General features: G+C 50.8%; 1 protein-coding gene across 2 annotated transcripts; it reads left to right on the forward strand.

Moving 5' to 3' along the window:
• The first annotated feature begins 5,489 nt into the window (after nucleotides 1–5,489).
• CYS1 (cystin 1) lies at nucleotides 5,490–20,780 on the forward strand. 2 transcript variants are annotated; one of them, XM_052809514.1, is made up of 3 exons: nucleotides 5,490–5,861; nucleotides 14,583–14,635; nucleotides 19,402–20,780. In XM_052809514.1, exons 1-3 carry the CDS (start codon nucleotides 5,610–5,612, stop codon nucleotides 19,508–19,510), a joined length of 414 nt encoding a protein of 137 aa, XP_052665474.1. In that variant the 5' UTR covers nucleotides 5,490–5,609; the 3' UTR covers nucleotides 19,511–20,780. The 2 variants fall into 2 exon arrangements, with proteins under 2 accessions (XP_052665474.1, XP_052665475.1); XM_052809515.1 differs by having other exon boundaries at nucleotides 19,405–20,780.
• The last annotated feature ends 204 nt before the right edge of the window (nucleotides 20,781–20,984 follow it).

Genomic DNA, 20,984 nt, shown 5'->3' on the forward strand with positions numbered 1-20,984 from the left:
ATAGGGGCAACCTCCATCCCTCCTCTAGTTGCGGTTTCCCCGCTGTGTCCTGGCCCTGTTCTGCTGTAGGACGGCTCTTCAGCAAGGGAACCGGTCTCCCCTGCTGCGAAGCACCCACCTTTCCAGCTCATCTCAGCCACTGAAAGGGACGCTCAGCATGCGGCAGCACCTTGAGCAGCAATGGAGATGGAGCAGGCTTAGGAACATTAACTCCTAACCATCACCTTCCAACTCAGCCTCTTGGACCTTTCCTCTCTGTGTCTCACTGGCCCCTCTCCTGCAGTTATTTTTCTCTGGACAGCTTGTGGCAGCAAAGCCAACTCCCTCCTCCCGCTCCCCCTTTGGGTCCCCAAGCAGACAACGCTGGCTCTGTGCTCTGTTCTCAAGCGCCGCTTTTTCCATGCGCTGTATTTCACAGCACATCAGGTCAGGACGTGGCTCAGACTCACAGGACGTGAGGTCTCTGCATCAAAGCAAAGGCCTGAAGAACTGTCAAAATTAGAAATAAATTTTTGCAGGAGGTTTTGGGTCAGAACTGTAGAAAAACCCAAGTGAAGATGATATCTGGGAAAAGGTTTGGAAAGCCAGGTGATAGAGGCTGGCTCTGCTTTGAGCAATGTACACATTGCCTTTGCTACACACATGTTAATGCTAGAAAGGCAGATTAATAAATAAACCTGTTCACTGAAGGGTAACACCAGTCCAGCAGTTTGCATTGGGAAAGATGAAGGTTTTCCTGCTTGCTCCTTGGAGACCAAATCTTATTATTTTCTTCTTAGAGCACGGCAAAAGCTGCCTAAGCTAGTTTGAAATCTAAACAAACTTCTAATGCACATTCACTGGGCTGCTTCTAATAAATCCAAGTAAAAATCTGTACCAAGATCTCCAGGCTCACTCCAAACTTGCCAGCGGGTCCTCATGGTGCAAGGCAGGAGTGTCCAGGTCCTGGCAGTGGTCGGCCAGCGTCCATGCCGTGGTAGGGGACAGCCGGGAAGACGCAGCATCTCTTCGTGCTGCATCCCAGGGAAGCGGGTGCCCTGCGGGGAGACCTTGGGGTGCCTGGACAGCAGAGGAGAAACCACCCTTTTAGTCAGTGAGCAAGAGGGAGAGATTCATTCTGACATGATCGATTTTAACTTTGAATTGTAATCCTTTTTGTGGTTAGTATAGATGACCACAAAAAGCCTCATCGCTTTCCAGAGGTCTTATGCCGAGGGACCGTATCTATCTCTGTTGAAGACTTGCTGAAAATACAGCAAGTATTAGGAAAGAAGACAAAACCTAAACACATGTGGTGTGATATTTATTGTTACAAGATCAGCTCCTTCAGTGAACTAACTGCAAATAGCCTAGAAAATTTCTGGTGGGAACAAAAACCTGAAAAAACAGAGCTCCCCAGGTTCTGTTTTGGTTATTATATCGGAGGGAGCCTGTTATTTTACCCAGCAAGGAAACTCCTCATACGTTTGCTCTCTGATGCTCTCATAGTAACTACTGGTAGTGTCACAGCTGCCTATCATGCCTCGCCGGGGTGAACAGCAACACAGCCCAGGCACAACACCCCCTCCCAAATGCTGGTGCTGGGACCCTCTCAGGGTGTTGCTCCTGCCAGGGGAACCTGTCTGTGGTGCAGAGGGTGTGTTGGCATCTGTCTTTCTTCTATCCTCTCCATCCCCTCCTCGCACCAATGCTGCCAAGCACGAGGGATGGGCTGTGCTGGTCCTTGCACCGGCTAAAGCCATGAAGATCTGTCCTGTGGCCAGGGGGTTGCTTCAGGGGTTGGAGCCAGAGAGCAAAGGCCTGAGGAAGCAAAAAGCTCAGGCTCTGGATCGCAGAGGAACAACAAGCCCTTGGCTTCAACAGAGAGAAAGCCTGGGACTATGGAGTCTACTCTGAGGTTGAGATGAGGTGTGGGATGAGGTCTGTGAGACCACCCCACAGCGACCAGGGGCTGGGGACAAGGCAGGGAACAACCAGCTTGGCTGGAGCTGCCTGCAATTTTTCACGTGCCCTGTTCCTTCACAGGCGAAAGACTGTCAGGAGAGAGAAGAGTGACAGTCCTACCTGTAGTCTGGGGATAAGATGAGATACGGGATGAGACAGAGTCAGTCTGGTTTATTCTCATACTTGGGGAACGAGCAATCTGAAAATAAGATCTGAAAGTCACATTTTGTCCCGGCAATTGCATGTCTCGACTCCACTTTGGCCTTTGCTCTTGCAAGTCCAGTCAAATACTGCAGCAGGACAGATCAGTACTAGTGGCTTCAATGGATAATAGCAATCTTAAAATAAACCCATGTTCCTCAAATAAACATGATGGTTTGGGCAAGACTTGGGTGTTAATATGGGTAAGTATAGATGTGTGTGTCTATGCATGCATATATATATATATCTCCATAATTAATTCTTTTATTAGAAGAAATGATTGCTAGGTTTGACAAGTGCTGTCTAACAGAGGTAGGCAACCTTTCACATACAGCATACATCCTTTTCTTTCCCAGAGGAGAGGCTGAGGGTGCCAGCACAGCAAGAGTCAGAAGAGGCCAGCTACCATCTAACTCCAGCATCGTCCTCCGGAAGAGCTCCTGGGCTCCCGCAGGACTCGGGAGGAGCCGGGAGCCGGTGCCGTTGGCTCTCTCAACACTGTGCTTCAGATGCAAAGGCTCCTGGCTCCTTGCTGGCCTGGCTGGGTGCCATCCAAAATTGATCCACATGCCATACTTGGCACTTGCACTGCACACTTCCAACCCTTGTTCTTGAAGATGAGCCACGATATTATCCACTGGCCCTTCCGGGAAATGGTGTTAAAAGCCACTGGTCCATTGTAAAGAGGAATTTGATAGCCAATTTTCATTGATTTTCCTGAGAATTCATGTGCTTATTGGGCCTTTAGCTTTTGGAAAATCTTCTCTTTAATTCTCAGCAGTCCTAAAGTCTTCGCAGGATGGAAATATCACTGAAATGCCTCAGAGTCCTTCAGTGTCACTGCTAAACCATAGCAGTATTCGGGGTCACCACTGCTCAGATGCTTTCCTGGCTCCAGCAGCGAGCTGCTTCAAAACGCAAGGCATTTGGCTTGTTTTGACAGCAAGTTTATGGAGCCAGCAACTCTTCCAAGTGAATCTGAGGACTGCCCTGGAATGAACTGTTTCCGTGGGGGCAGCCATGAAACTTTCCAGGAGGCTCCAGTCCTTCAGAGACAGCCCACAGGGATGGAGGAGGAGGAATTTGCTCACTTCTTGTTGAGAATGCTCTTGCCCCTGATGCCTGCAGAGCTTTTCCCCTTGGGGAGGGATGTGCCACACACAGTGAATCTCAACCCGCAGCCCCCCAGGAGCCCACGCTGGGGAGAGCTCAGAAACGCTACCTCTCGCAGACCGAGAAAACAGGCCAGGAAAAGGTGGCAGAGCCCCATGTCCCGGTGAGCCCCGAGGAAGAGCCCCGCCACAGCCCATGGGAGCTGACGACACCTCTGCTCCCCCCCAGCCCAAAGCCCCAGCTGCCTCCTCTGCTTTCAGAGATGCTTACATCTTATCCAAAAAGCAATACGACTACAGCAATGAAACGATGTAGGTTGGGTTAATTCAAGGAAGCGGCTTGAGTTAAAGCTTGGGACTGAAATCCCTCAGTGTCGTTAGCAGGGCCAATGTCAAAAGTCCTCTCCTGTCCCTCCCCTCTCCTCCAGCTGGAACAGCCCATCACACTAATGCATGTGAGATGTGCCAGTGCCTGCAGCCACGCGGTGCATGGGGAGAGACGGGGCTGCCTTTAACCGCTCAGTAAATACGACCACCTTGCCACTGAGAGTGCCTCGGCCTCCCTGCCAAGAGGAAGGTCTTCATAAAGTGTGTGCTGCCAGGTCAGAGCAGAACGATGGCAGTTCCTCGCCTTGCGTCCTTCAGCCATTTCATATGTTGAGCATTTTGTTTGGGGCTATTTAATTCAGCTCTGCCATCTCCTCCTCAACAAGCAGGCCGCATCGCTTCTCCTTTCCCCAACACCTGCCTCAGATCCAATCCATATTATCTGTCACCTCCCCTGCCCCGGAGCCAGGCTCTGCTTGTGACACCACATCCCCAGACTCCCAGCTGATCATCTTCCTGCAGAACATCCTTCATAGAATCATAGAATAGTTTGGGTTGGAAGGGACCTTTAAAGGCCACCTAGTCCAACCCCCCCTGCAGTGAGCAGGGACATCTTCAACTAGACCAGGTTGCTCAGACCCCTGTCCAGCCTGACCTTGAATGTTTCCAGGGATGGGGCATCGACCACCTCTCTGGGCAGCCTGTTCCAATGTTTCACCACTCTCATCATAAAAAATTACTTCCTCATATCTATTCTGAATCTACTCTCCTTTAGTTTAAAACCATTACCCCTTGTCCTATCGCTACAGGCCCTGCTAAAAAGTCTGTCCTCATCTTTCTTACAAGCCCCCTATTCTTATAAGCTCTTCCTTCTGGCAATGATCTGACTGCTCATTGCCTTCCCTCCTCTAGGCCTTCTGTTACAAACTCCTGGGCTTTAGCTTGGTGGTTTAGGAAGAACTGGCAGAATGAATGACTGGTAGATGCAATCATTGCAATCGATGATGAGGAGCAGCAAAAGGAGTCACACCTCTGCCCCTCCTGCTTTTATCAGCCTCCAGTTTGGAAGGAGGGGAGCAGCAGCCCTGCGGGACCTGCACACTGCAGATAGGGGCTGGAAACCAAACAGCTGCTTTACCCCCCTGCTCTCCCCCACAGGGGGGAAATGACAGCCTTGCCTTTAACAGGTGCTTTTTAATTTGAGCGATACCTTCCGGAGTGTCCAACAATTGGGCAAATGTTTTATTGATGGAAGGAAAGACAGAAAGAAGCAGTTGAGGATGGCTAGGGGATCTGCTCCACAGGCTCGACAAGCTGCTGGGAAGCAGAGAGCGATTCCATCTGTGGGGACGGGCTGAGGTGGTGCCCAGCTATCCCCTCCTTTGCACGGGGGCTTCCCTGAAACTCCTCTCCTTTCACTAGTTAGTCCGAGGGCAGAAAATTTCCCGGGCCCAGCAACACTGCCCGAACTGCCACTCAGTGCCCAAAACCTGCCCTAAATGACATCCTCCGGGCTACGTTATTCTCCAAAGGTCTGCAAGACCCGCCTGAGTGCGGTGTGCTTGAACTGAGCCCAGGCTTGCTGTTCCTGCTGCACGGTGCCTGAAGATGACAACGTTCCCCCTCCAGCTCCAGGAGATGCGTGTAAGGAACGGGAGGCCTGAGATAACGGGCTGGTTTTGAAAGTTTTTGAGATAACGGGCTGGTTTGGAAGGTTTTGGAAGGATTAAGTGGGGCGAGGCAGCCTGCCCACGCTCTGGGCTCAAAAAGCGTGGTTAGGAACGTCCGTGCATCCCTCCCCTGCGTCACCAGTTCCTTCTCTTGGCCTTTGGGGCGCTTCTGGGTGGGATTCTCCCCCCCCCCAAAAAAAAAAAAAATCATAAAAGGTTTTGGGACACCCAGGCTCCGGGGGGAGCGGCCAAGAACCGCGTCCGCCCCGGCCGGGAGAGGCGGCGGGGCCCGGCAGCTCTCCCCGCCGCCCCCCCCCGCCGGCGCAGCCCCTTGGCTCCGGGACCGGCGGCGGCCATGGGCAGCGGCAGCAGCCGGCGGCGGGCGGCGGCGGGGAGCGCGGCGGCGCCGGCGGGCAGAGCGGCGGCGGCGGCGGAGAACCGGGAGCTGCTGGAGACGGTGCTGGCCGAGTGCGAGGAGGCGGCGGCGGCGGCTCTGCCCGCCCCCGGTCGCCGAGCCCCGGCCGCCGGCGGCATCCTCCCGCCCCGGGACGCCGGGCGCTGCGGCGGGGGCGGCGGCGGCGGCGGCGACCCCCCGCCCGAGCAGGCGGTAAGTGCCCGTCCCGGCCCCGGCCGGGACCCCGCGACCGGCCGGACCCTCCCCGGGACCCCCCGTCGTCCCCCCCCCGGGCGGCCGGGCGGGGTGGGTGTCCCCCCGCCGGGCTGGGGAGCCCTGCCACAGCCGCCGGTGGCTGCTGCAGCCGCGGCTGCCTCAAAATACGAACGGCCCGAAACGCTTTTTCTCTTTGCTGGCAAACCAGGCTGGACGCCGTTGGCTGCGCCCGTCGTATTTTCCGTCTCTGGTGCGAGGGAGACGCCGTCCCGGGAAGGGCCGGGAGTCCCGTCCTCCCGCTGCCCCGGGCGACGGGAAAGGTCCTTCTCCTGCCTGGTGGAAACAGCTCAGCCCCACCGAGCGCGGCTCCTGCTTTTCCCTGGGTCGGGCTTGTAAACAGGCGTTTAAAAACGTGAATACGAAGTGCCGTTTAGTGTTTGCCAATCCGCTACAATTGCAGTCTGGCTCTTCCTGGAGAAGCGTTTCAGTCTCTCTCTCTTTAACAAATAATGGATTTGCCTCTGAGGAAGTTGAGAGTTTTCTCCCCTCCCCATCCAAAAATCACAGCAGCATCTATATCATCTGGTGATGAGGTCAAAAATCACTGGCTTCTTTCATCTTAGCTTGGCTTTGGAAGCTGTGCGTTGTTTGTTAGATAAACGCTGCTCTCTGCAGATGCACTAAAGTCGTCAGACTAAAGTAATAAATGTAAAAATAGAAACGAATCGTTAGGACCCAGGAACTTTCTGCCTTGCATGCCTTAGTTTTGCTCTTTAGAAGTGTATCATTTCCATTGCCGAACTGCATGTCCATGGGGTAAGGATGACTTTAATACAAAATAATTTTGCCATTAGGAAACTTGGCAGCGTTCGGTATGAGAACCCTTTTCTTAAGACAAGTTTTAAAGAAAAACCTCAAAGAAAGTAAGATTTGGAAATGGAAAAAAACCAGAGGTCATGTATTGTGATATTTTTTCCTTGCTGTTTTAACTCCCAGCCCTCCTGTGGTATGAACTGGAGCTCAGTCCAGCACTGCTTTTTCCTCTGAGGGACTCTCATTTATGAGCAGTCCTCCTGACTTCTCCCCTTTATCTTTAATTATGGGAATAGAGGCTGCTGGTGTCCATTTCCCCTCTGCTTCCACACGTGAATATCATGGCTGGATCTTTAAAAATAATAATTATACCAGTTGTGAATTGTCCTGTGCATAAAGAGGTATTTTAGCTCTATTCTGAAGTGATGTATATACTGGGTAATTACATATCAGAAAGGCAACGGAACTGCCCCCATCTTTCTTTACAAAAATCAGCAGAGAGACAGTATACCATGGCAGTAGATACTAATGAACTAATGACAAGGAGCAAACCAGAAAGGCTGAAGAATTTAAGACGTGGCCCCTGGGGTGGTGGGGGGGTGTCACCGTGCCCAGCTCCCTGCTGCAGACCTCCTCCTCTGGCAGAAAGGATGGTGAGGAACCCACAGCATCACCTTGTCTGCTCCGGGTTGCGGTCACACCCGGTGCAACCGCAGGGTGGGAACGCCGCCACGCCTTGCAGCACAGAGATGTTCGTGAGGGCCCTCAAAATTCAGCCTGAAGCAAGCACGTGGGGCTTCGGTCGCCCACTGTGGCCAAGTGGGTGCAGCACGCAGCTATGCCACCCGTGAGGCGACGGTGATGCCGAGCATCTTGCGTGTCTCCTCGTCCAGCTGCTGCTGATACCTCTTGTTTGGGAAGGAAGTTCACATCTCTGATTGCACCCAGACAGGTTGTTGGAAAGACAGGAAGGAATTACCAGTATTTTTCAAAGATAGCAGAGACATACAAGAGAAGTCTTAGATACTTTCAGGGCAAACTTGAAGCTCTTCTTGGTAGCACTTTCTTTACCTGAACCCGAGGTGGCCATGGTACAGACAGCAGTCATGGGCTTACCGTTCTGACTCCTCAAGGCCTAAAAAGTCACTAGCCTGAGAGAAGGAGGGAGGAAACTGTTTGCAGCACCAAGTTTTGGTTGTTTACTGGATGCAATTTAGCCTTTTAGGTCATTGTGTAAACTGCAGTCCCACCCTTTCCAAGAGGCTGGCGGAGGAGGTTTCTGGAAAGGGATACCAGCTTCGTTGTGTCACTAGTTCCTTGCTAGGAATTTTGAGGGCAGTTTCTCTCGGTCTTGCCAGCTTCTCAACCAGTCATTTGTAATTTCTGTCTTGTGGTGGGAACTTGCTTGCTTTGCCCTGTTCAGCTGTGCAAACTGGAGGGTGAGCAAAGAAATTTCAGAGAAGAAAGGACGAGTTGATTCAACAGAGCTAATGGGGAAAAGATGGGGGGGGGAGGAAAGGCAGTGAGGAGATATTACAGTAGAAAAGCCTGATGGGAAGTAGCCGGTGGAGGAGCAGCAGGTTCTGGCCAGTGGGAGGAGAGGAGAGGAGAATTTGCCGCCAGCCAGAAGAGAGCGGTTGCCTGCAAGCAGGACTCAGGTCTCTGCTGTCACGGTTGGGTTTCTCCTGGGCGTGATGTGCATCAATGTCATGCTTCACACCTGAACCCTGATGCACTTGGTCATCCAGCAGCAAGCTGGCAGCGCCAACGGGCAGTCGGGCCAGGCGGCAAGGGCTGGTGGAGAGGGATGTGGCTGCATTTAAAGGCTTGAGCCGCCTCTATTGCATTCAAATAGTGCTTGGGAGTGAGAAGGGTGAAAGCACATCGCAGCAGCGGGCTGGGAACCAAATCCTGATGGGGAACCTGAACCCAGCTTGGAGCAGACCCCAACACCTCCTTACCAGCATCAAATGTCCATTTTCAGGTTTGGCCTCAATTCCAGATGGTTGTACGTGCTTTTTCCTTGTTTCTTTGTTCAAGACAGAAAAAGTATTTGTGGTTTTGCAGGTGCTGCCGCAGCACAGAGCAGGGTGGCAGCTCTTGGTGGAAACCAGGGGAGAGGCCACAGCCTCAGGCATTTCCCCACTGGTTTCCTGAAATGGAAGAATCACGCAGACACGTTAGGGTCTTGCTTTTAACAGCTTTTTCCATGGCGCCATCACTCTTCCTGACTGGAGACGGGTTGTGATTACAGTAAGCCCATCACCCCAGCCGCAGTGCGGGAATAACACAGGTAGCGGGTATATTAACCGACTTCTAGAGGGACTATCATATACTTTAAAAACACCCAGGTCTTCAAAGATTTGCCTGATTTTTTTTCAGCCAGATAAATGTTCTTTCTGCAGATTGATGTGGCGCAGCGTCATCTCGTGGCTGGCTGGTCCCAGCTGCAAACACGTAGGGTCCTGTGGGGACATTTAATGTCATGCCCCATTAGTTTCTTACTCAGATAGGTTTATTTTTCTCCTCTTGTTAAAATGTGCTTCCCCCAAACAGAAATTTGATCTTTCTAATTCAGTGCTGTTAGAAATTTATTTCAGCATTTTCTTCCTGGTTGTATTAATGGTCAAAAATGCCCTCGAGTCAAGATGTTCTACAGTTGTGGAGGGAGCCATGCTCCACTGGCCAGGGTGCTCCAGAAAAGGTCTTTTCCAGCTGAATATCTGGGACTCCTTGAACTCCAAACTAGGGAAGCAACTAGGTGAAAAGTCAAAAGTCAGATTATTTTCAGATTCTGCAGTTAATGTCCAGGTATGGATCTGGTGGTTGCTGAGCAAAAGGTCTCCCTCTCTCTCACGTTATGTTCCTTGTCTTTTAAAAAGCACCTGAAACTTCACCAGAGCCCAGCAAGCAGTGAGCTGTGCTGTCCCCTCAGCCAGTGTCACCCTCCCAGCACAGCTGTGTTGCAGCTGGACTCGGAAAACTGCTGACTAGTTTTTTTTTTCCCCCCATATCACTTGGCAGAGCATGGGTCGCTTTTGCCCTGAAACCATTCCTGATCTAAAAACTAAGCACAGGGCGTGCGCAGAATAGCTGGGAGCTGGTGTTTTAGTTGGCAGGAGAAGAGAAGCGTGGGAACTCCCCGCATCCCTGCCCACTTCCCATCCACCGCCTGTTCCTAATTCCTTCGCTGGCCAGAGGATGTTGCTGCAGACCGGAGCAAGGCTGGGAGTGCTTGGCCTGGGATGCAGCTGGGGCTATACATCCCGTTTGGTACCTACTGACATGTTAGGTAAGCTAGGGGTTTTTTTGCCAGCGATAACTCCAGCTGTGGGTTTGTGAGAGGCTGTTTTTGCCAGTGATGACCGGCTCAGCCACCCACATCATTTGCTGGCGTCGCTGGAGGGTGCTGCCCTTCTGCTGTACCAGCTCAGCTGTCTGCAGCTCTGCTGCAAACTGCATCTGCGACGTTCTCTGGTTGACATCGCCTCCCTCCTCTCCAAGGGTGGGGGGGATTTTCATTTCAGCTCACACCGGTCCCCTGGTCCACTTCACAGGGTGTTTAAGAGGGATTTGAGAGGAGCAGAAGCAGGAAAGGAGGTACTAGCTTATATCCTGCAGAAAAGCCACGCTATGAAACCGCACCCCAGTGGATGAGCACTGGCAGGGGACCACATTGCTCCCCTGTAGACATTTTAGGTGGCTCAGCCACTCTCGAGGTTCCCCTGTATATGATGGGACCACTCAGGGTCTATGTCTCTACGCCACAATATCTCAAGGCTGCATCTGTACTGGTAAGCTCTACCATAGGAGCTGCCTGGCATTGGACCACGCTGGTCTGCCCCTCTGAGCTGGCATGGTTTTGCCAGGACCAACTTGCAGCCTCCCAAATAATGCTTCGGCATAGTTCAGGGGCCAGCACAGGGACCATCCCTCAGAGGCAGCTTGAATTGGGCCACCCAGTTGTGGAGACGATGTGATTTTAATAGTCAAAACTGTAGTTGACTGGTTTCAACACAGCTCGGGGACATCTCAGAGCCTCTGAAGGTGCACGGTTCCAGATTGCCCTGCGGGTCCCAGGGGAGGGTGTTCTCACCCAGCTCACCCGCAGCCGCTAGAGCTGACAGCGGGAGAAGGGAGGGAGCGGGGCGGGTAAGGGCTGGCAGGACCGAGAGGAGCACCAGCCACAGCTTGCAGCGGGTTGGGGGTAGTGGGAAGCTGCACCCCGGGAGCGCTGGTTCATGCACACGGTAGAGAGGAACAGCTCCTGCTTCCAGCTCTCCGCTCTGCCTTGCTCCCAGGAGCCGCTGCCATAACGCAAAGGATGGCTGAACTGTGTATGCAACGGCTGTCGAACCACTCCGCCTCACATCTCATTACATTAAATTAAACCCAAGCACGTGCTGGGTGAGCTTAATATCCAAGCCTTTACACTTGGAGGAGGGGGCGATGTGGGGCTTTGCAGCACAACAGACCCCAGCACGAGATGCCTACGCTGGGAACAGGGTGGAAAACAAGGAGGCACGCTGCGGTCTGGATGAGTAATAAAAAGATGACTGCAAGCTGCAGAAAGGAGAAGCTGACTTCATTTATCTCTTAACAGGGCATAGGCCAACCAGGCCAGCAATTACTTATTTAGCTGTAGGATAGGAACCCATAATATTGAAGTGTCGTGACGTGCGCATCATCTTAACCCACATAAAGGGCTAATACTAATTATCTGCTGAACTTGCAACATACGCATCAGAGCGATCCCGAGGGGGCTGGGTGGGGTGAGTTTTTGTTATGTCTCGCTGCCTGCGACAGCCGGTGCTCCGCATCCTGCCGCTGCCCGGCGCGTGGTGTCACTCCGGCATCGCGGAGCCAGGCGTCGTTCACCCGGATGGACGAGGAGCAGCTCCTGAAGCGCGGAGGCTCTGACGGCGGTGGAAAGGCAGAGGCTGGAGGCGCCTTTTGTTTTTACTCGCCACCATTTTTTCCTCATGCGCCGGATTAAATGTCAGCAGAGATCTACCTGCGCCAATGCTGAATTCTCTTGGGAAATAAGCGTTGCTGCTGACAGATCCCTTGGAGAAGGTGGGAGCTGATTTTGCACAGAGAAGCAGATTTTGCTAACCAGAGCTGCTCCATCCTGATGACTAATTAATTCTGTCTTCCACCCACACAACACGTACAGCTCGTAATATGGAGGAGTCAGCCACAAGGGAAGAAAAAAAGACAACCTACTGTACAATTCAAACCCCTCCCTACAATGATCCAAACCTATCCTTTGCCCAGAAGTGTTGGAAGCTGGGTTCTCGCTGTGGGAAGAGCAGCATCAAAGCACTCCTGGAGAACTGTATTCCCCTTGGTGCTGAGGATGAATAATGTTCTTCACCTGGTGGAAGGAAACCGGGGCGGCAGCAGTAGCCCGGTGGGTGATGGCGATGATGAGGATGAGGGGCTGCGTTGTGGGGTGTGCGCCCGGGAGAAGTCAGCCTCGGAGCTCAGCACAGCATCCTCCTGGCACTGCCGCTTGCTCTTGTCGCTTGTGGGAGATTGCCAAGAAACAATGCTAAAAAACCAGGCGGGAACTCTCTTCCCTTACCGTCAGCTTTCTCACATAGCCTCATCTCTGCTTGGACCCAGAAGCTGTTTCTAGAACAGTTCAAGCTCTTCCAGAGAAAACAAAGTGTTGCCAAAGAGCGGGGGCTCTTCTGAAAGGAAGTTGAGTGCCTTTTGACAGGTATCAAAAGATGTTACAAGTCTTTCACAGAGATTTAGTTTATAATTTTCAGCAAGCAGCTAGGAGGTGAAAGGCTGTGGATAGCAGACACCTTTCCCAGCCCCAGAAATGGAAGCTGCTTAGGGCTCGCCTAAGGAAGGGGTGTTGACTCAGCGCCATGAGAGGTATCTTCGCTGCAGCCCCCGTCTCACCTGCTCAAGCATGGGAGCCAAAGGTGACCACGGCAGCACAAAGCCCACCCAAGAAGCAGGGAAGAGCCGAACAGTTTGCTGCTGAGCACCTACCTGCCTAGCAGTGTCTGAGACGGCTGTGTTTAAACCTCAGCTCCCATCCGTCCACATGTGAAGCAGCTAAGGAAGGAGTGCAGTGAAAATATCTCCTCTGAAATGAAAATCATGTGCCATGCAATAACAGCAGTTAGACACCCAGGTGGACATTTCTATCCAGTGGACGGCACATACAAGCTGACTGATACCAACCAATTTAAATCAGTGCAAAACTGCATGAAGCCATCATTCCTCTACCGGCACTGCCTATAGAGGGGTATCTCCCCTCCATAGCTCCCACACTTACCAGCACCAGTCTCGTGCACTGCTGGACCTCGAGGCAGCGCAAGTTTCAGCTATTTCAAGAGCAGATACATGATCTTACTGAGGGATTGCTTGATCCCGTCCAGCCCTGTAAAAACACCACACAGCAGATGTATAGGCGATGGCTCTGAACTGCAAGCTTTTCCACACCGCTCCCTGGTTCCTTCACTTCCCTTTTTTCTTGTACAGAAAAATCTTTTCCTCTTTTCCACGCTGATGAAATAACTTTTCATTTCTATTTTCTGGAAGCCCAGTCCTTGCTTTGCTTCTGTGTGCTACCCGTTTAACATCTGTTAGTGTCATCATGAGATTCAGGGTAACTTGCATGGAGGACGCCCACCAGCTTTAGGACTGCAGCTCAGAAAAAATAATGGCAAGCCAAAATGGGTCTAGTTTTGTGCAAAGCCACAGCCCTTGTCCCTGTCCCCCTCCCTTTCCCTGTGAGAGTACATTGAAGAAGTAGAAAAAGATGAAAGTCATATTCTTCTCAGTAGCATGTGGCTGCAGGGGGTTCATTTTATTACTGGTCCAGCTGGGGGCTCAGACAGACACAGGGTCCCATCATCTTCTCATGTTAAATGCAGTTAGGTTTGGCTTTGGTTGCACCCCTGGTGCCCCATTGGAAACCTGTGGGCTTCCAGCATAGGGAGGGTGGATGTTTCACTCCAGATGGATCAGTTCAGAGAAACGGCTTTGTCAGGTGAAAAGAATTGGGTCCATGTTGCTGTAACTTCCTTCCGTAGCAGGTTTGTTCATGCTGCTACCTGTCAGCTGGTAGGGCAGTGCATATTCATGGGAAAACTGGGGGGTTTAATGAGTTAATGTTCAGTGATTGTGGTTTTGTAGCCTGCAGCCACCCAGCTGCCCTGAACACTGAAACAAAGCAAGCAGAATGGTGGTTAGTAAAGGGGACTCTCTTTTACCTGTGTTGTCTCCACAGAGGTTATTTGGGGGCTTAAACCAGCCCGCTATAGACAGAAATAGGTTTCTTAGAAATAAATCATGGTTTGGGTTAGAAAAGACCTTAAAAATCATCTAGTTCCAACGCCCCTGCCATGGGCAGGGACACCTTCCACTAGACCAGGTTGCTCAAAGCCCCATCCAACCTGGCCTTGGACACTGCCAGGGATGGGGCATCCACAGCCTCTCTGGGCAACCTGTTCCAGTGCCTCACCACCCTCATCATAAAGAATTTCTTCCTCACGTCTAATCTGAACCTATGCTCTTTCAGTCTAAAACCGTTGCCCCTTGTCCTGTCCCTACAGGTGCTGGTAAAAAGTCTTTCTCCATCTTTTTATAAGCCCCCTTTAGGTACTGGAAGGCTGCAGTAAGGTGTCCCTGGAGCCTTCTCTTCTCCAGGCTGAACAACCCCAACTCTCTCAGCCTGTCCTCATAGGAGAGGTGTTCCATCCCTCTGATCATCTTTGTGTCCCCCCTCTGGACCCACTCCAACAGGTCCCTGTCTTTCCTGTGCTGAGGACCACAGAGCTGGACGCAGGACTCCAGGTGGGATCTCACCAGAGGGGGAGAATCACCTCCCTCGACTTTAAAGTGTTGTAACTGAAATACGTGACTTTTTTTCTTTCCCAGGCTTTGTCAACCAGAAGCCCACCAGGCCCAGAGAACAACAACGCTGACCATCAGTGAGTACCCTGTGCTTTCGTTATGTCTTCAGGGGGAGAAAGCAGCTGGAACAAAGGGAGCATAAAGGGGAAAGTTATTCCTGCATGCCTCCCACTGTGCCAAAGAGAGGTGGGAATGATGTGAAATGGTTTATAGCCCTAAATATTCTGTCCTTTACCTGTTTGCCAATTAAAAAAAATCCAGGAGCTGTGCCGCCTGAGAAGATTCAGGGTCCAGCTCAAGTACAGTATAGACGTTCATTCCTGGTCATGAGCAATGCAGAATTTAGGATGTCCACATGTCAGAGAGGCACCTTGAAGGAGCTTGTGAAAAGCTGGGGAAGATTGCTCCAATGAGTAGCTCAGGCCCTGGTTCACCCACAGGTCATCTGTGGGCTCTGCAGCATGTAGAAAAGGAGAATAGCATCTCTTTGCTCCCCAGGAATCATGAGAGAAATCCCAGGAGACACTCCCATGCTACACCAGTTAGAGACATGAGTGTCCCTCAGGGACAGGGGAATGGTGGGGACGTACTGCACTGAGCGCCAAACAGAAGAAATCTGAAATCTTCCACAAGCAAAAGCTACTGAGCAGTCTGCACCTCCCAGTCTGCCTGCACCAAGAGCAATGGGAACAGTTTGACACGTGTTAAAAAAACACAGATGAAACAACAAGGCTTGAAAAACCATCTTAAAATATCATCTCCTTACACTAAAGAGCAACTGTCTTCAACATTACGCTCTGACTGTCATCCAGCCCCACTGCTCCTGCAGCACTCGAGAGCAGACTAATCTGCAGATCCTGGCCGTCGGGCTGTGTGACCTCCTAACGCCAAGCAATGCTGATAGATGTGACAGGAGAGCCCAGGCGCCAGCCACCGTTCTCCCTCCTCCTCTCCCTCCCAGCTGGCAGGGAGCTCACCTGGCGAGGCTGCTGGTTTTGGGAGTGCTCAGAAAACACGGCTGCCCTCGGCTTTCCCAACAGTGAGGCTCATACAGGCACTCTCAAGGGGACCTTAACCTCTCTTGGGCTCTCCAGCATCCTCGATGGGCTTTGGGCTACGATGGCAACTGAGCAGTCTCCTCTGGGGTTGCCCAGCTGCAGTCCCCCACTGAGCTCCCCAGCCCCAGGCTCCCGCTGGCCCTTTACTCCCTGCCAAGGCTTTCCTTCTCCCTCCCTCTTTGATACGCAAAGGGAAGACTTGAGACAGCAGAAACTGGTTTCTGATCTGGGATGACAGAGCAGGAGCTTATTTTCATTTAGATAACATTTACTTTATACCCACTGCAAAGCCCCATAGTGCAGCTCACATGTGAAGTGCCTGGGCTGCCCATGATAAGCAGGGCTGCAATTTCTGCTGGCAGGAATTGCATGCGAACATTTTTTTGGAAATGGTCCAGCACACAGCAAAACTGCATTTTGAAGAAATCGGATCAAATCAAGCCCCAGAAACAGCAGTTATGTGTGTAGGTTCACATCCTTCACGTTTCTGCAGCTAGAATTATTCTAGATAAACCCTCACGTTACAAGCAGCAAAAATCAGCCTTGTCTTGATAGAGTTGCTGACTGAAGCAATTCCCATAAAGCTAATTAAAGAAGAAAGAAATGTCAAGCAAGGAGAATTAAAACTAGATATGGAGACTTAATACTATCTGCCAAGAGAGCGGTCACGCGAGATGGATGCTGTAGGTGTACACCTCCTGTACTGCAAACATGCCTGCGTGACACCACATAAGCATCTAAACCAGACCCTAATAAATACCTTCGATGCGCATGGGAACACAGCTGGATGTGTTCCTGATTGTGCTGTGTTACCTCTCTTTCCCCCTACAATTCTTTTGGGAACTGCTCTCTGGCATCTGGTAGTCCACGGGTGAGATGACACAGCCCGGGAACGCTGTAATGATCTTATAATTGCTGCCAAGGCTCATGTCACTGGCAGAGTTACTGGGGCGTTGTTTTGACCCATTTTTCAGCTGCAAGGTCTTGCAGAAGGCATCATAATGATTAACCCTGGACTTTCCCATCTTCAGCAAAACGATAAAAAACACTGGCCTAGATTCACCCCAGCCTAATTTTCAGTCACTTAACTCAGGTTTCTACCTCAGAGCTTGTCACCCTAGCCACTCACCAGGGACGTTGTCACCAGAGCCCACGGGCAGCTCTCCCCCGCACCAGGCAGCTGCCTGACACCGGGGACGCGGCACTGCCAGCCATCCCCGATGCTGGGGAGGTTGGCACACCGTGCCCGATGTCTTGCTCAAAGGTGGTTTTTTGCTCACTTTCGGTCTAATTTTGCCCTTCGCATTTCCTTCTCCTGATTACATAGTTCATTGTCTTTCCCTTAAAAAAAATAAATAAATTCCTCCTTCCCTTAATAATCTTTAAACAGAGAGGCCTTTAGCTGAAAAGCAGCCCATTTCTTGCTTTCCTCATTCCTAAATTGCTTCACTCTAGCCCCTTAAATCACTTTTACTGCTGCTTTCTAAACTTCCTCCAAGCTGTTAATAACTTTTTAGTAATGAGATACCCCGAAGTCTGCACAGTAATCTTGACAGAGTTGCATTGGCCTTTCTTTCTTTGCTGTCCTGCCGTGCTGCAAATTCCCCTCTCGTACACTTTTCAGCTAGCTCTTTCCCTCTCAGCATTGCTCCTTTCCAGGTTTCTCTCTTCCCCCAGAACATCTAGGGTTTGAAAAGTTATTTTCCGAATCGGAAAGCCTAACAGCCCTCAGCTGGATTCAGCGTGACTGCCGGCCCTGACCTGCAGCCCTGGCTGCGTGTTGACGCGAGCAGCGAGGGGCTTCCTCTCCTTCTGGAGCAGCTGGAGGAGAGCAGGAGCAGGCTCGTGGTCCACCAGCTCCCGTCCTGCCCACATCCCGCGCTCGGGATTTCCCCGCTACAGCCTCTCACTTAATTCCAGGACCAGCAGAAACAGCTGGCAGCGGAGCTGCAGCCACGTGCCTCTAGGATGAAGGTTCAGGTTGGGAGGGCCTCAGGAGGTCTCTAGTCCAGTCTCCTGCTCCAAGATGGATCAGGCCAGACTTCTCAGGGCTTTGTCCCATCAGGTCTTGAAGGCCTCCAAGGATGGAGCCTGTGCAGCCCCAGCCTGTTCCTCTGCCTGCTGTCCTCAGGGTGCAGAAGTTTCTCTTTTTATCCAGATTGAACCGTTCATTTTTTAATTTATTTCAGTTTTTCCATATTAAATGATACAGAACTTTGCCGCAACAATAGAGAGAGGACATGAGCAGCAACTCAGTTTTACTTTCCTCCTGGAATAAACACAGCCGTCTCTCTTCCTCTCAGCTCTGGGCTGTGCATGGCAGGGGGGCTTGCTTTTGTTTTTATAAAAGCACATTTATGTTTCAATGAGTTTGAATTTTACCTGGAGATTTTCTCCCATGCTTGGAGGTCACCAAGCAAGCCAAAGCGTCAAGAATAATTAACAGTGGGAAATTATGTAACCGCTAAGAGAAACAATGACTCTTCTGTGGGCCTGCAAGCAAGCTGCCAAGAGCTCTGCTTCTAATTCATCACATCATATAAAATTAGTTCAAGGATTGTCACAGTGCAGAATTTAAATCAATAAATCATGCATTTAAGCCAGATTTCTACATGTCCTTTTCCCCATTCTTACAAAGAATTTGCTTTATAGCTACTGGTGTATGGTTCAAACTCTTGGACTTTTAGCTTTCTTCCCAGCTCTCATTTACTGCGGTGGAAACCGGATTGCTCACGGTCCATCAGAAGAAGAAAAATGAACAAAAGGACTAAGCAGAAGAGTCCACTTGCTAAATCCAACTTGCTGCCAGTAGAACTTGCCATCAAGGGCACGGTGCAGCGTAAAGAAGTGTAGGACACCCGCATGACCCAGCTGCCATGCCAGCCGGTCATCAGGTGGCTCCAGGAAAAACACCAAACTATTTCTGACACACAGGGAGTGCGGTGTTAACGCAGCTAGGTCAGAGCAGCTCCACTTAGCTCTGTACCCCACCGTTACCTCCATTTCATGGAGCCACATGCCCCAGCTTCCAGAGAAGACGAGCATGATGGCCTGGTTTGCTCACCTCCCGGTTCTGTACAAGGTCAAGGAGGAGCACTCACTTGTCAGCTGCTGTCTCCTCTCTTGAGTCCTGGGGGGCAAGCTCAAGTAGACCTATTTGGTAGTGCGAGCTACAGTGGTCAAAGCTTGCAGAAGACTTTTCACTGTCCTCCCTCAGGCAGCTAGGGACAGATTTCCCTCGTACCCAACATAAACCACCTCTGATAATACTGATAAAACCCATGCCAGTTCCCTTTGTCCCTTGAATTGTACATCAGTTCCCACTCATGGGAGAATTGTGCTGATGTGAAAATAAATAAAAACCATAAGAGCAGTTTGAGGTAGCCGAGTTCATATTTTGATTGCAACTCCAATTCCTTACAGATACAAACAAAAAATCCCTTTCTGCATAAAAGCTTAGAACTAGTAACTAGAGTAAAGGTTAGGCAGTGCTTTAACTGGGCCTTGAACCTACACTCACCGAAAGGTTCTGGGAATTTGATCTGAAGCATTGTAAGGACTGTACTGTAATGAACTCGCAGACTAAAATAGATGCCAAGTGATAGCAAATGTCAGCAAGTGATGTGCCTGTGGGGTATGGGAACTAGACGTGACAGAGTATCTGTGTCTCAGCAAGCCACATGCAGCTTGATCTTTCCATTCACAAAAAAATTAAGTACGGGTCACCTTATGCCTTCAGAGCTTGATTCTCTCTCATGACACCAATAACTCATTCCCTTCCCCGGCAGATGCCCACAGAGGAACAGCAAGAAGCCGTCGGGAAAGTCCACAATATCATACGATTACTCAGAGGAGGAGCTTATGGCAAGCATCGAGCGGGAGTACTGCCGCTGATCCCAACCCCATGTCACAAGAACGTCAAGCACGTTCCTGGAGGCCCAGCTGGAGCAAAACTGCTGCTGACAAAATAACCCCTCGCACAGTGAGATGGCACGGGAGAGGTGGGTGGTGAAGGGAGGTGAAGCGTGAGAGGCAGTGTGGCTGCTTGGGAAGCACGGAAGAGAAAACCCCTCCTGACCATCTCCGAGTGAGAGCGTGAAGATCCTCACCAACTGCTGATTTCTGATCGGTGCCACTGGAAGAGGGACCCATTCGTCCTGCGAATCAATATTTAGAAGCTCATTTCTAAATGATATTTACAAATTAAGACATACTAGAATTGAAGTGTCATACTAGAATAGAAGTGTTGAGACATAGTGCTTTGAAGGAAGATCTTGTTTTGTCTTAGCAGGGGAAAAAAAATGCAGTAAAATCATTTGACTCAGATCTCACTTAAGGGGTAGCTGCATGAAATTCATGTTCCTGCCACTTAAAGCAGGTCAAATTCACTCCTTGTCCTGTGCAAGCCTCCGGTCCAGGTCTGAATTTGGCACTGTCTCTTCGAACATAGTCCTCTCTCCAGCATGGGACACAAGATGAAAAGGGGAATGAGCCCACCATCCAGCACGTACGCAGTGTCATCCCAGAGTTGAAATCCCACCACTTAGGCAAACGAGGCTCCTGGGAGCCGTCAGGGAGCATAGGATTTGTACAGTCCCTTTGGGGTGGGATCCCAGCATTGGCGTGGTACCCAGGGCTCCTTGGCATGGATCCTCCAGCAAAAGCAGGAGGCACGTCCCTGGTGCTGCCTCGCTGCGGGCAGCGATCATCCATCTTGAGAGGGACTTGCACGCTATTGCAGAGCAGCTGTTTGTGATCGGTTTTCAGAATTATCCATCCTGGCCTTCCCGTTTATTTCTTGTAGGTAACCTAGAAGAAAAATCACTACATTTTACCATTAGCTGACTGGAAAGTAAAACAGAAAGTTGGCTCTCCAAAGAAAATGGTTTATTTTCAGTGCTCCCTGACAGGGAAGCCTGGTATTTTAGGGTTTCTGCCTTTATTTTACCTGCATCTTAACGTATTAGCTGCTTATTATCAGAAGTAGAAAAATACCTTATTTCTGTCTTCAGCTGAAGCATAAAAGAGATCAGATGAAATCTTCACATAGACTGGGTAAATGCAAGAGGGAATAGCAGGACACGTCTTAAGATGCTGCATTTTAACTTCTTTGTAATTCCCGGTATCTGTGAAACAGAAATAAATGCATCTGTATTCTATGTAACCCTCAGTAAAGGCATAACGTGTTGCTGTGAAAAAGGTTCTCCAGCTTACATGGCGAATTGTCTTACCGTGCCTGCAGAGACCAAGCAAAACACATCCTTGGAGGATGGCAGGAGGGATGCCATGAGGCAGACACGAGATTACACCCCCGGCACACATACTCACGCTCCAGTTGTCTTTCCTGCAGCAGCCTTCAGCGAGGCTG

The sequence above is a fragment of the Harpia harpyja genome, chromosome 15 (genome assembly GCF_026419915.1).
Source record: "Harpia harpyja isolate bHarHar1 chromosome 15, bHarHar1 primary haplotype, whole genome shotgun sequence".
NCBI lineage: Eukaryota > Metazoa > Chordata > Aves > Accipitriformes > Accipitridae > Harpia > Harpia harpyja.

Bases quoted from the DNA above. Each gene is read 5' to 3' on its own strand.
- CYS1 (XM_052809514.1), top strand. From the start codon at position 5,610: ATGGGCAGCGGCAGCAGCCGGCGGCGGGCGGCGGCGGGGAGCGCGGCG. The intron at 5,862-14,582 runs GTAAGTGCCCGT...TTTCTTTCCCAG, and splicing joins ACCCCCCGCCCGAGCAGGCG to GCTTTGTCAACCAGAAGCCC. The intron at 14,636-19,401 runs GTGAGTACCCTG...TCCCTTCCCCGG, and splicing joins AACAACAACGCTGACCATCA to CAGATGCCCACAGAGGAACA.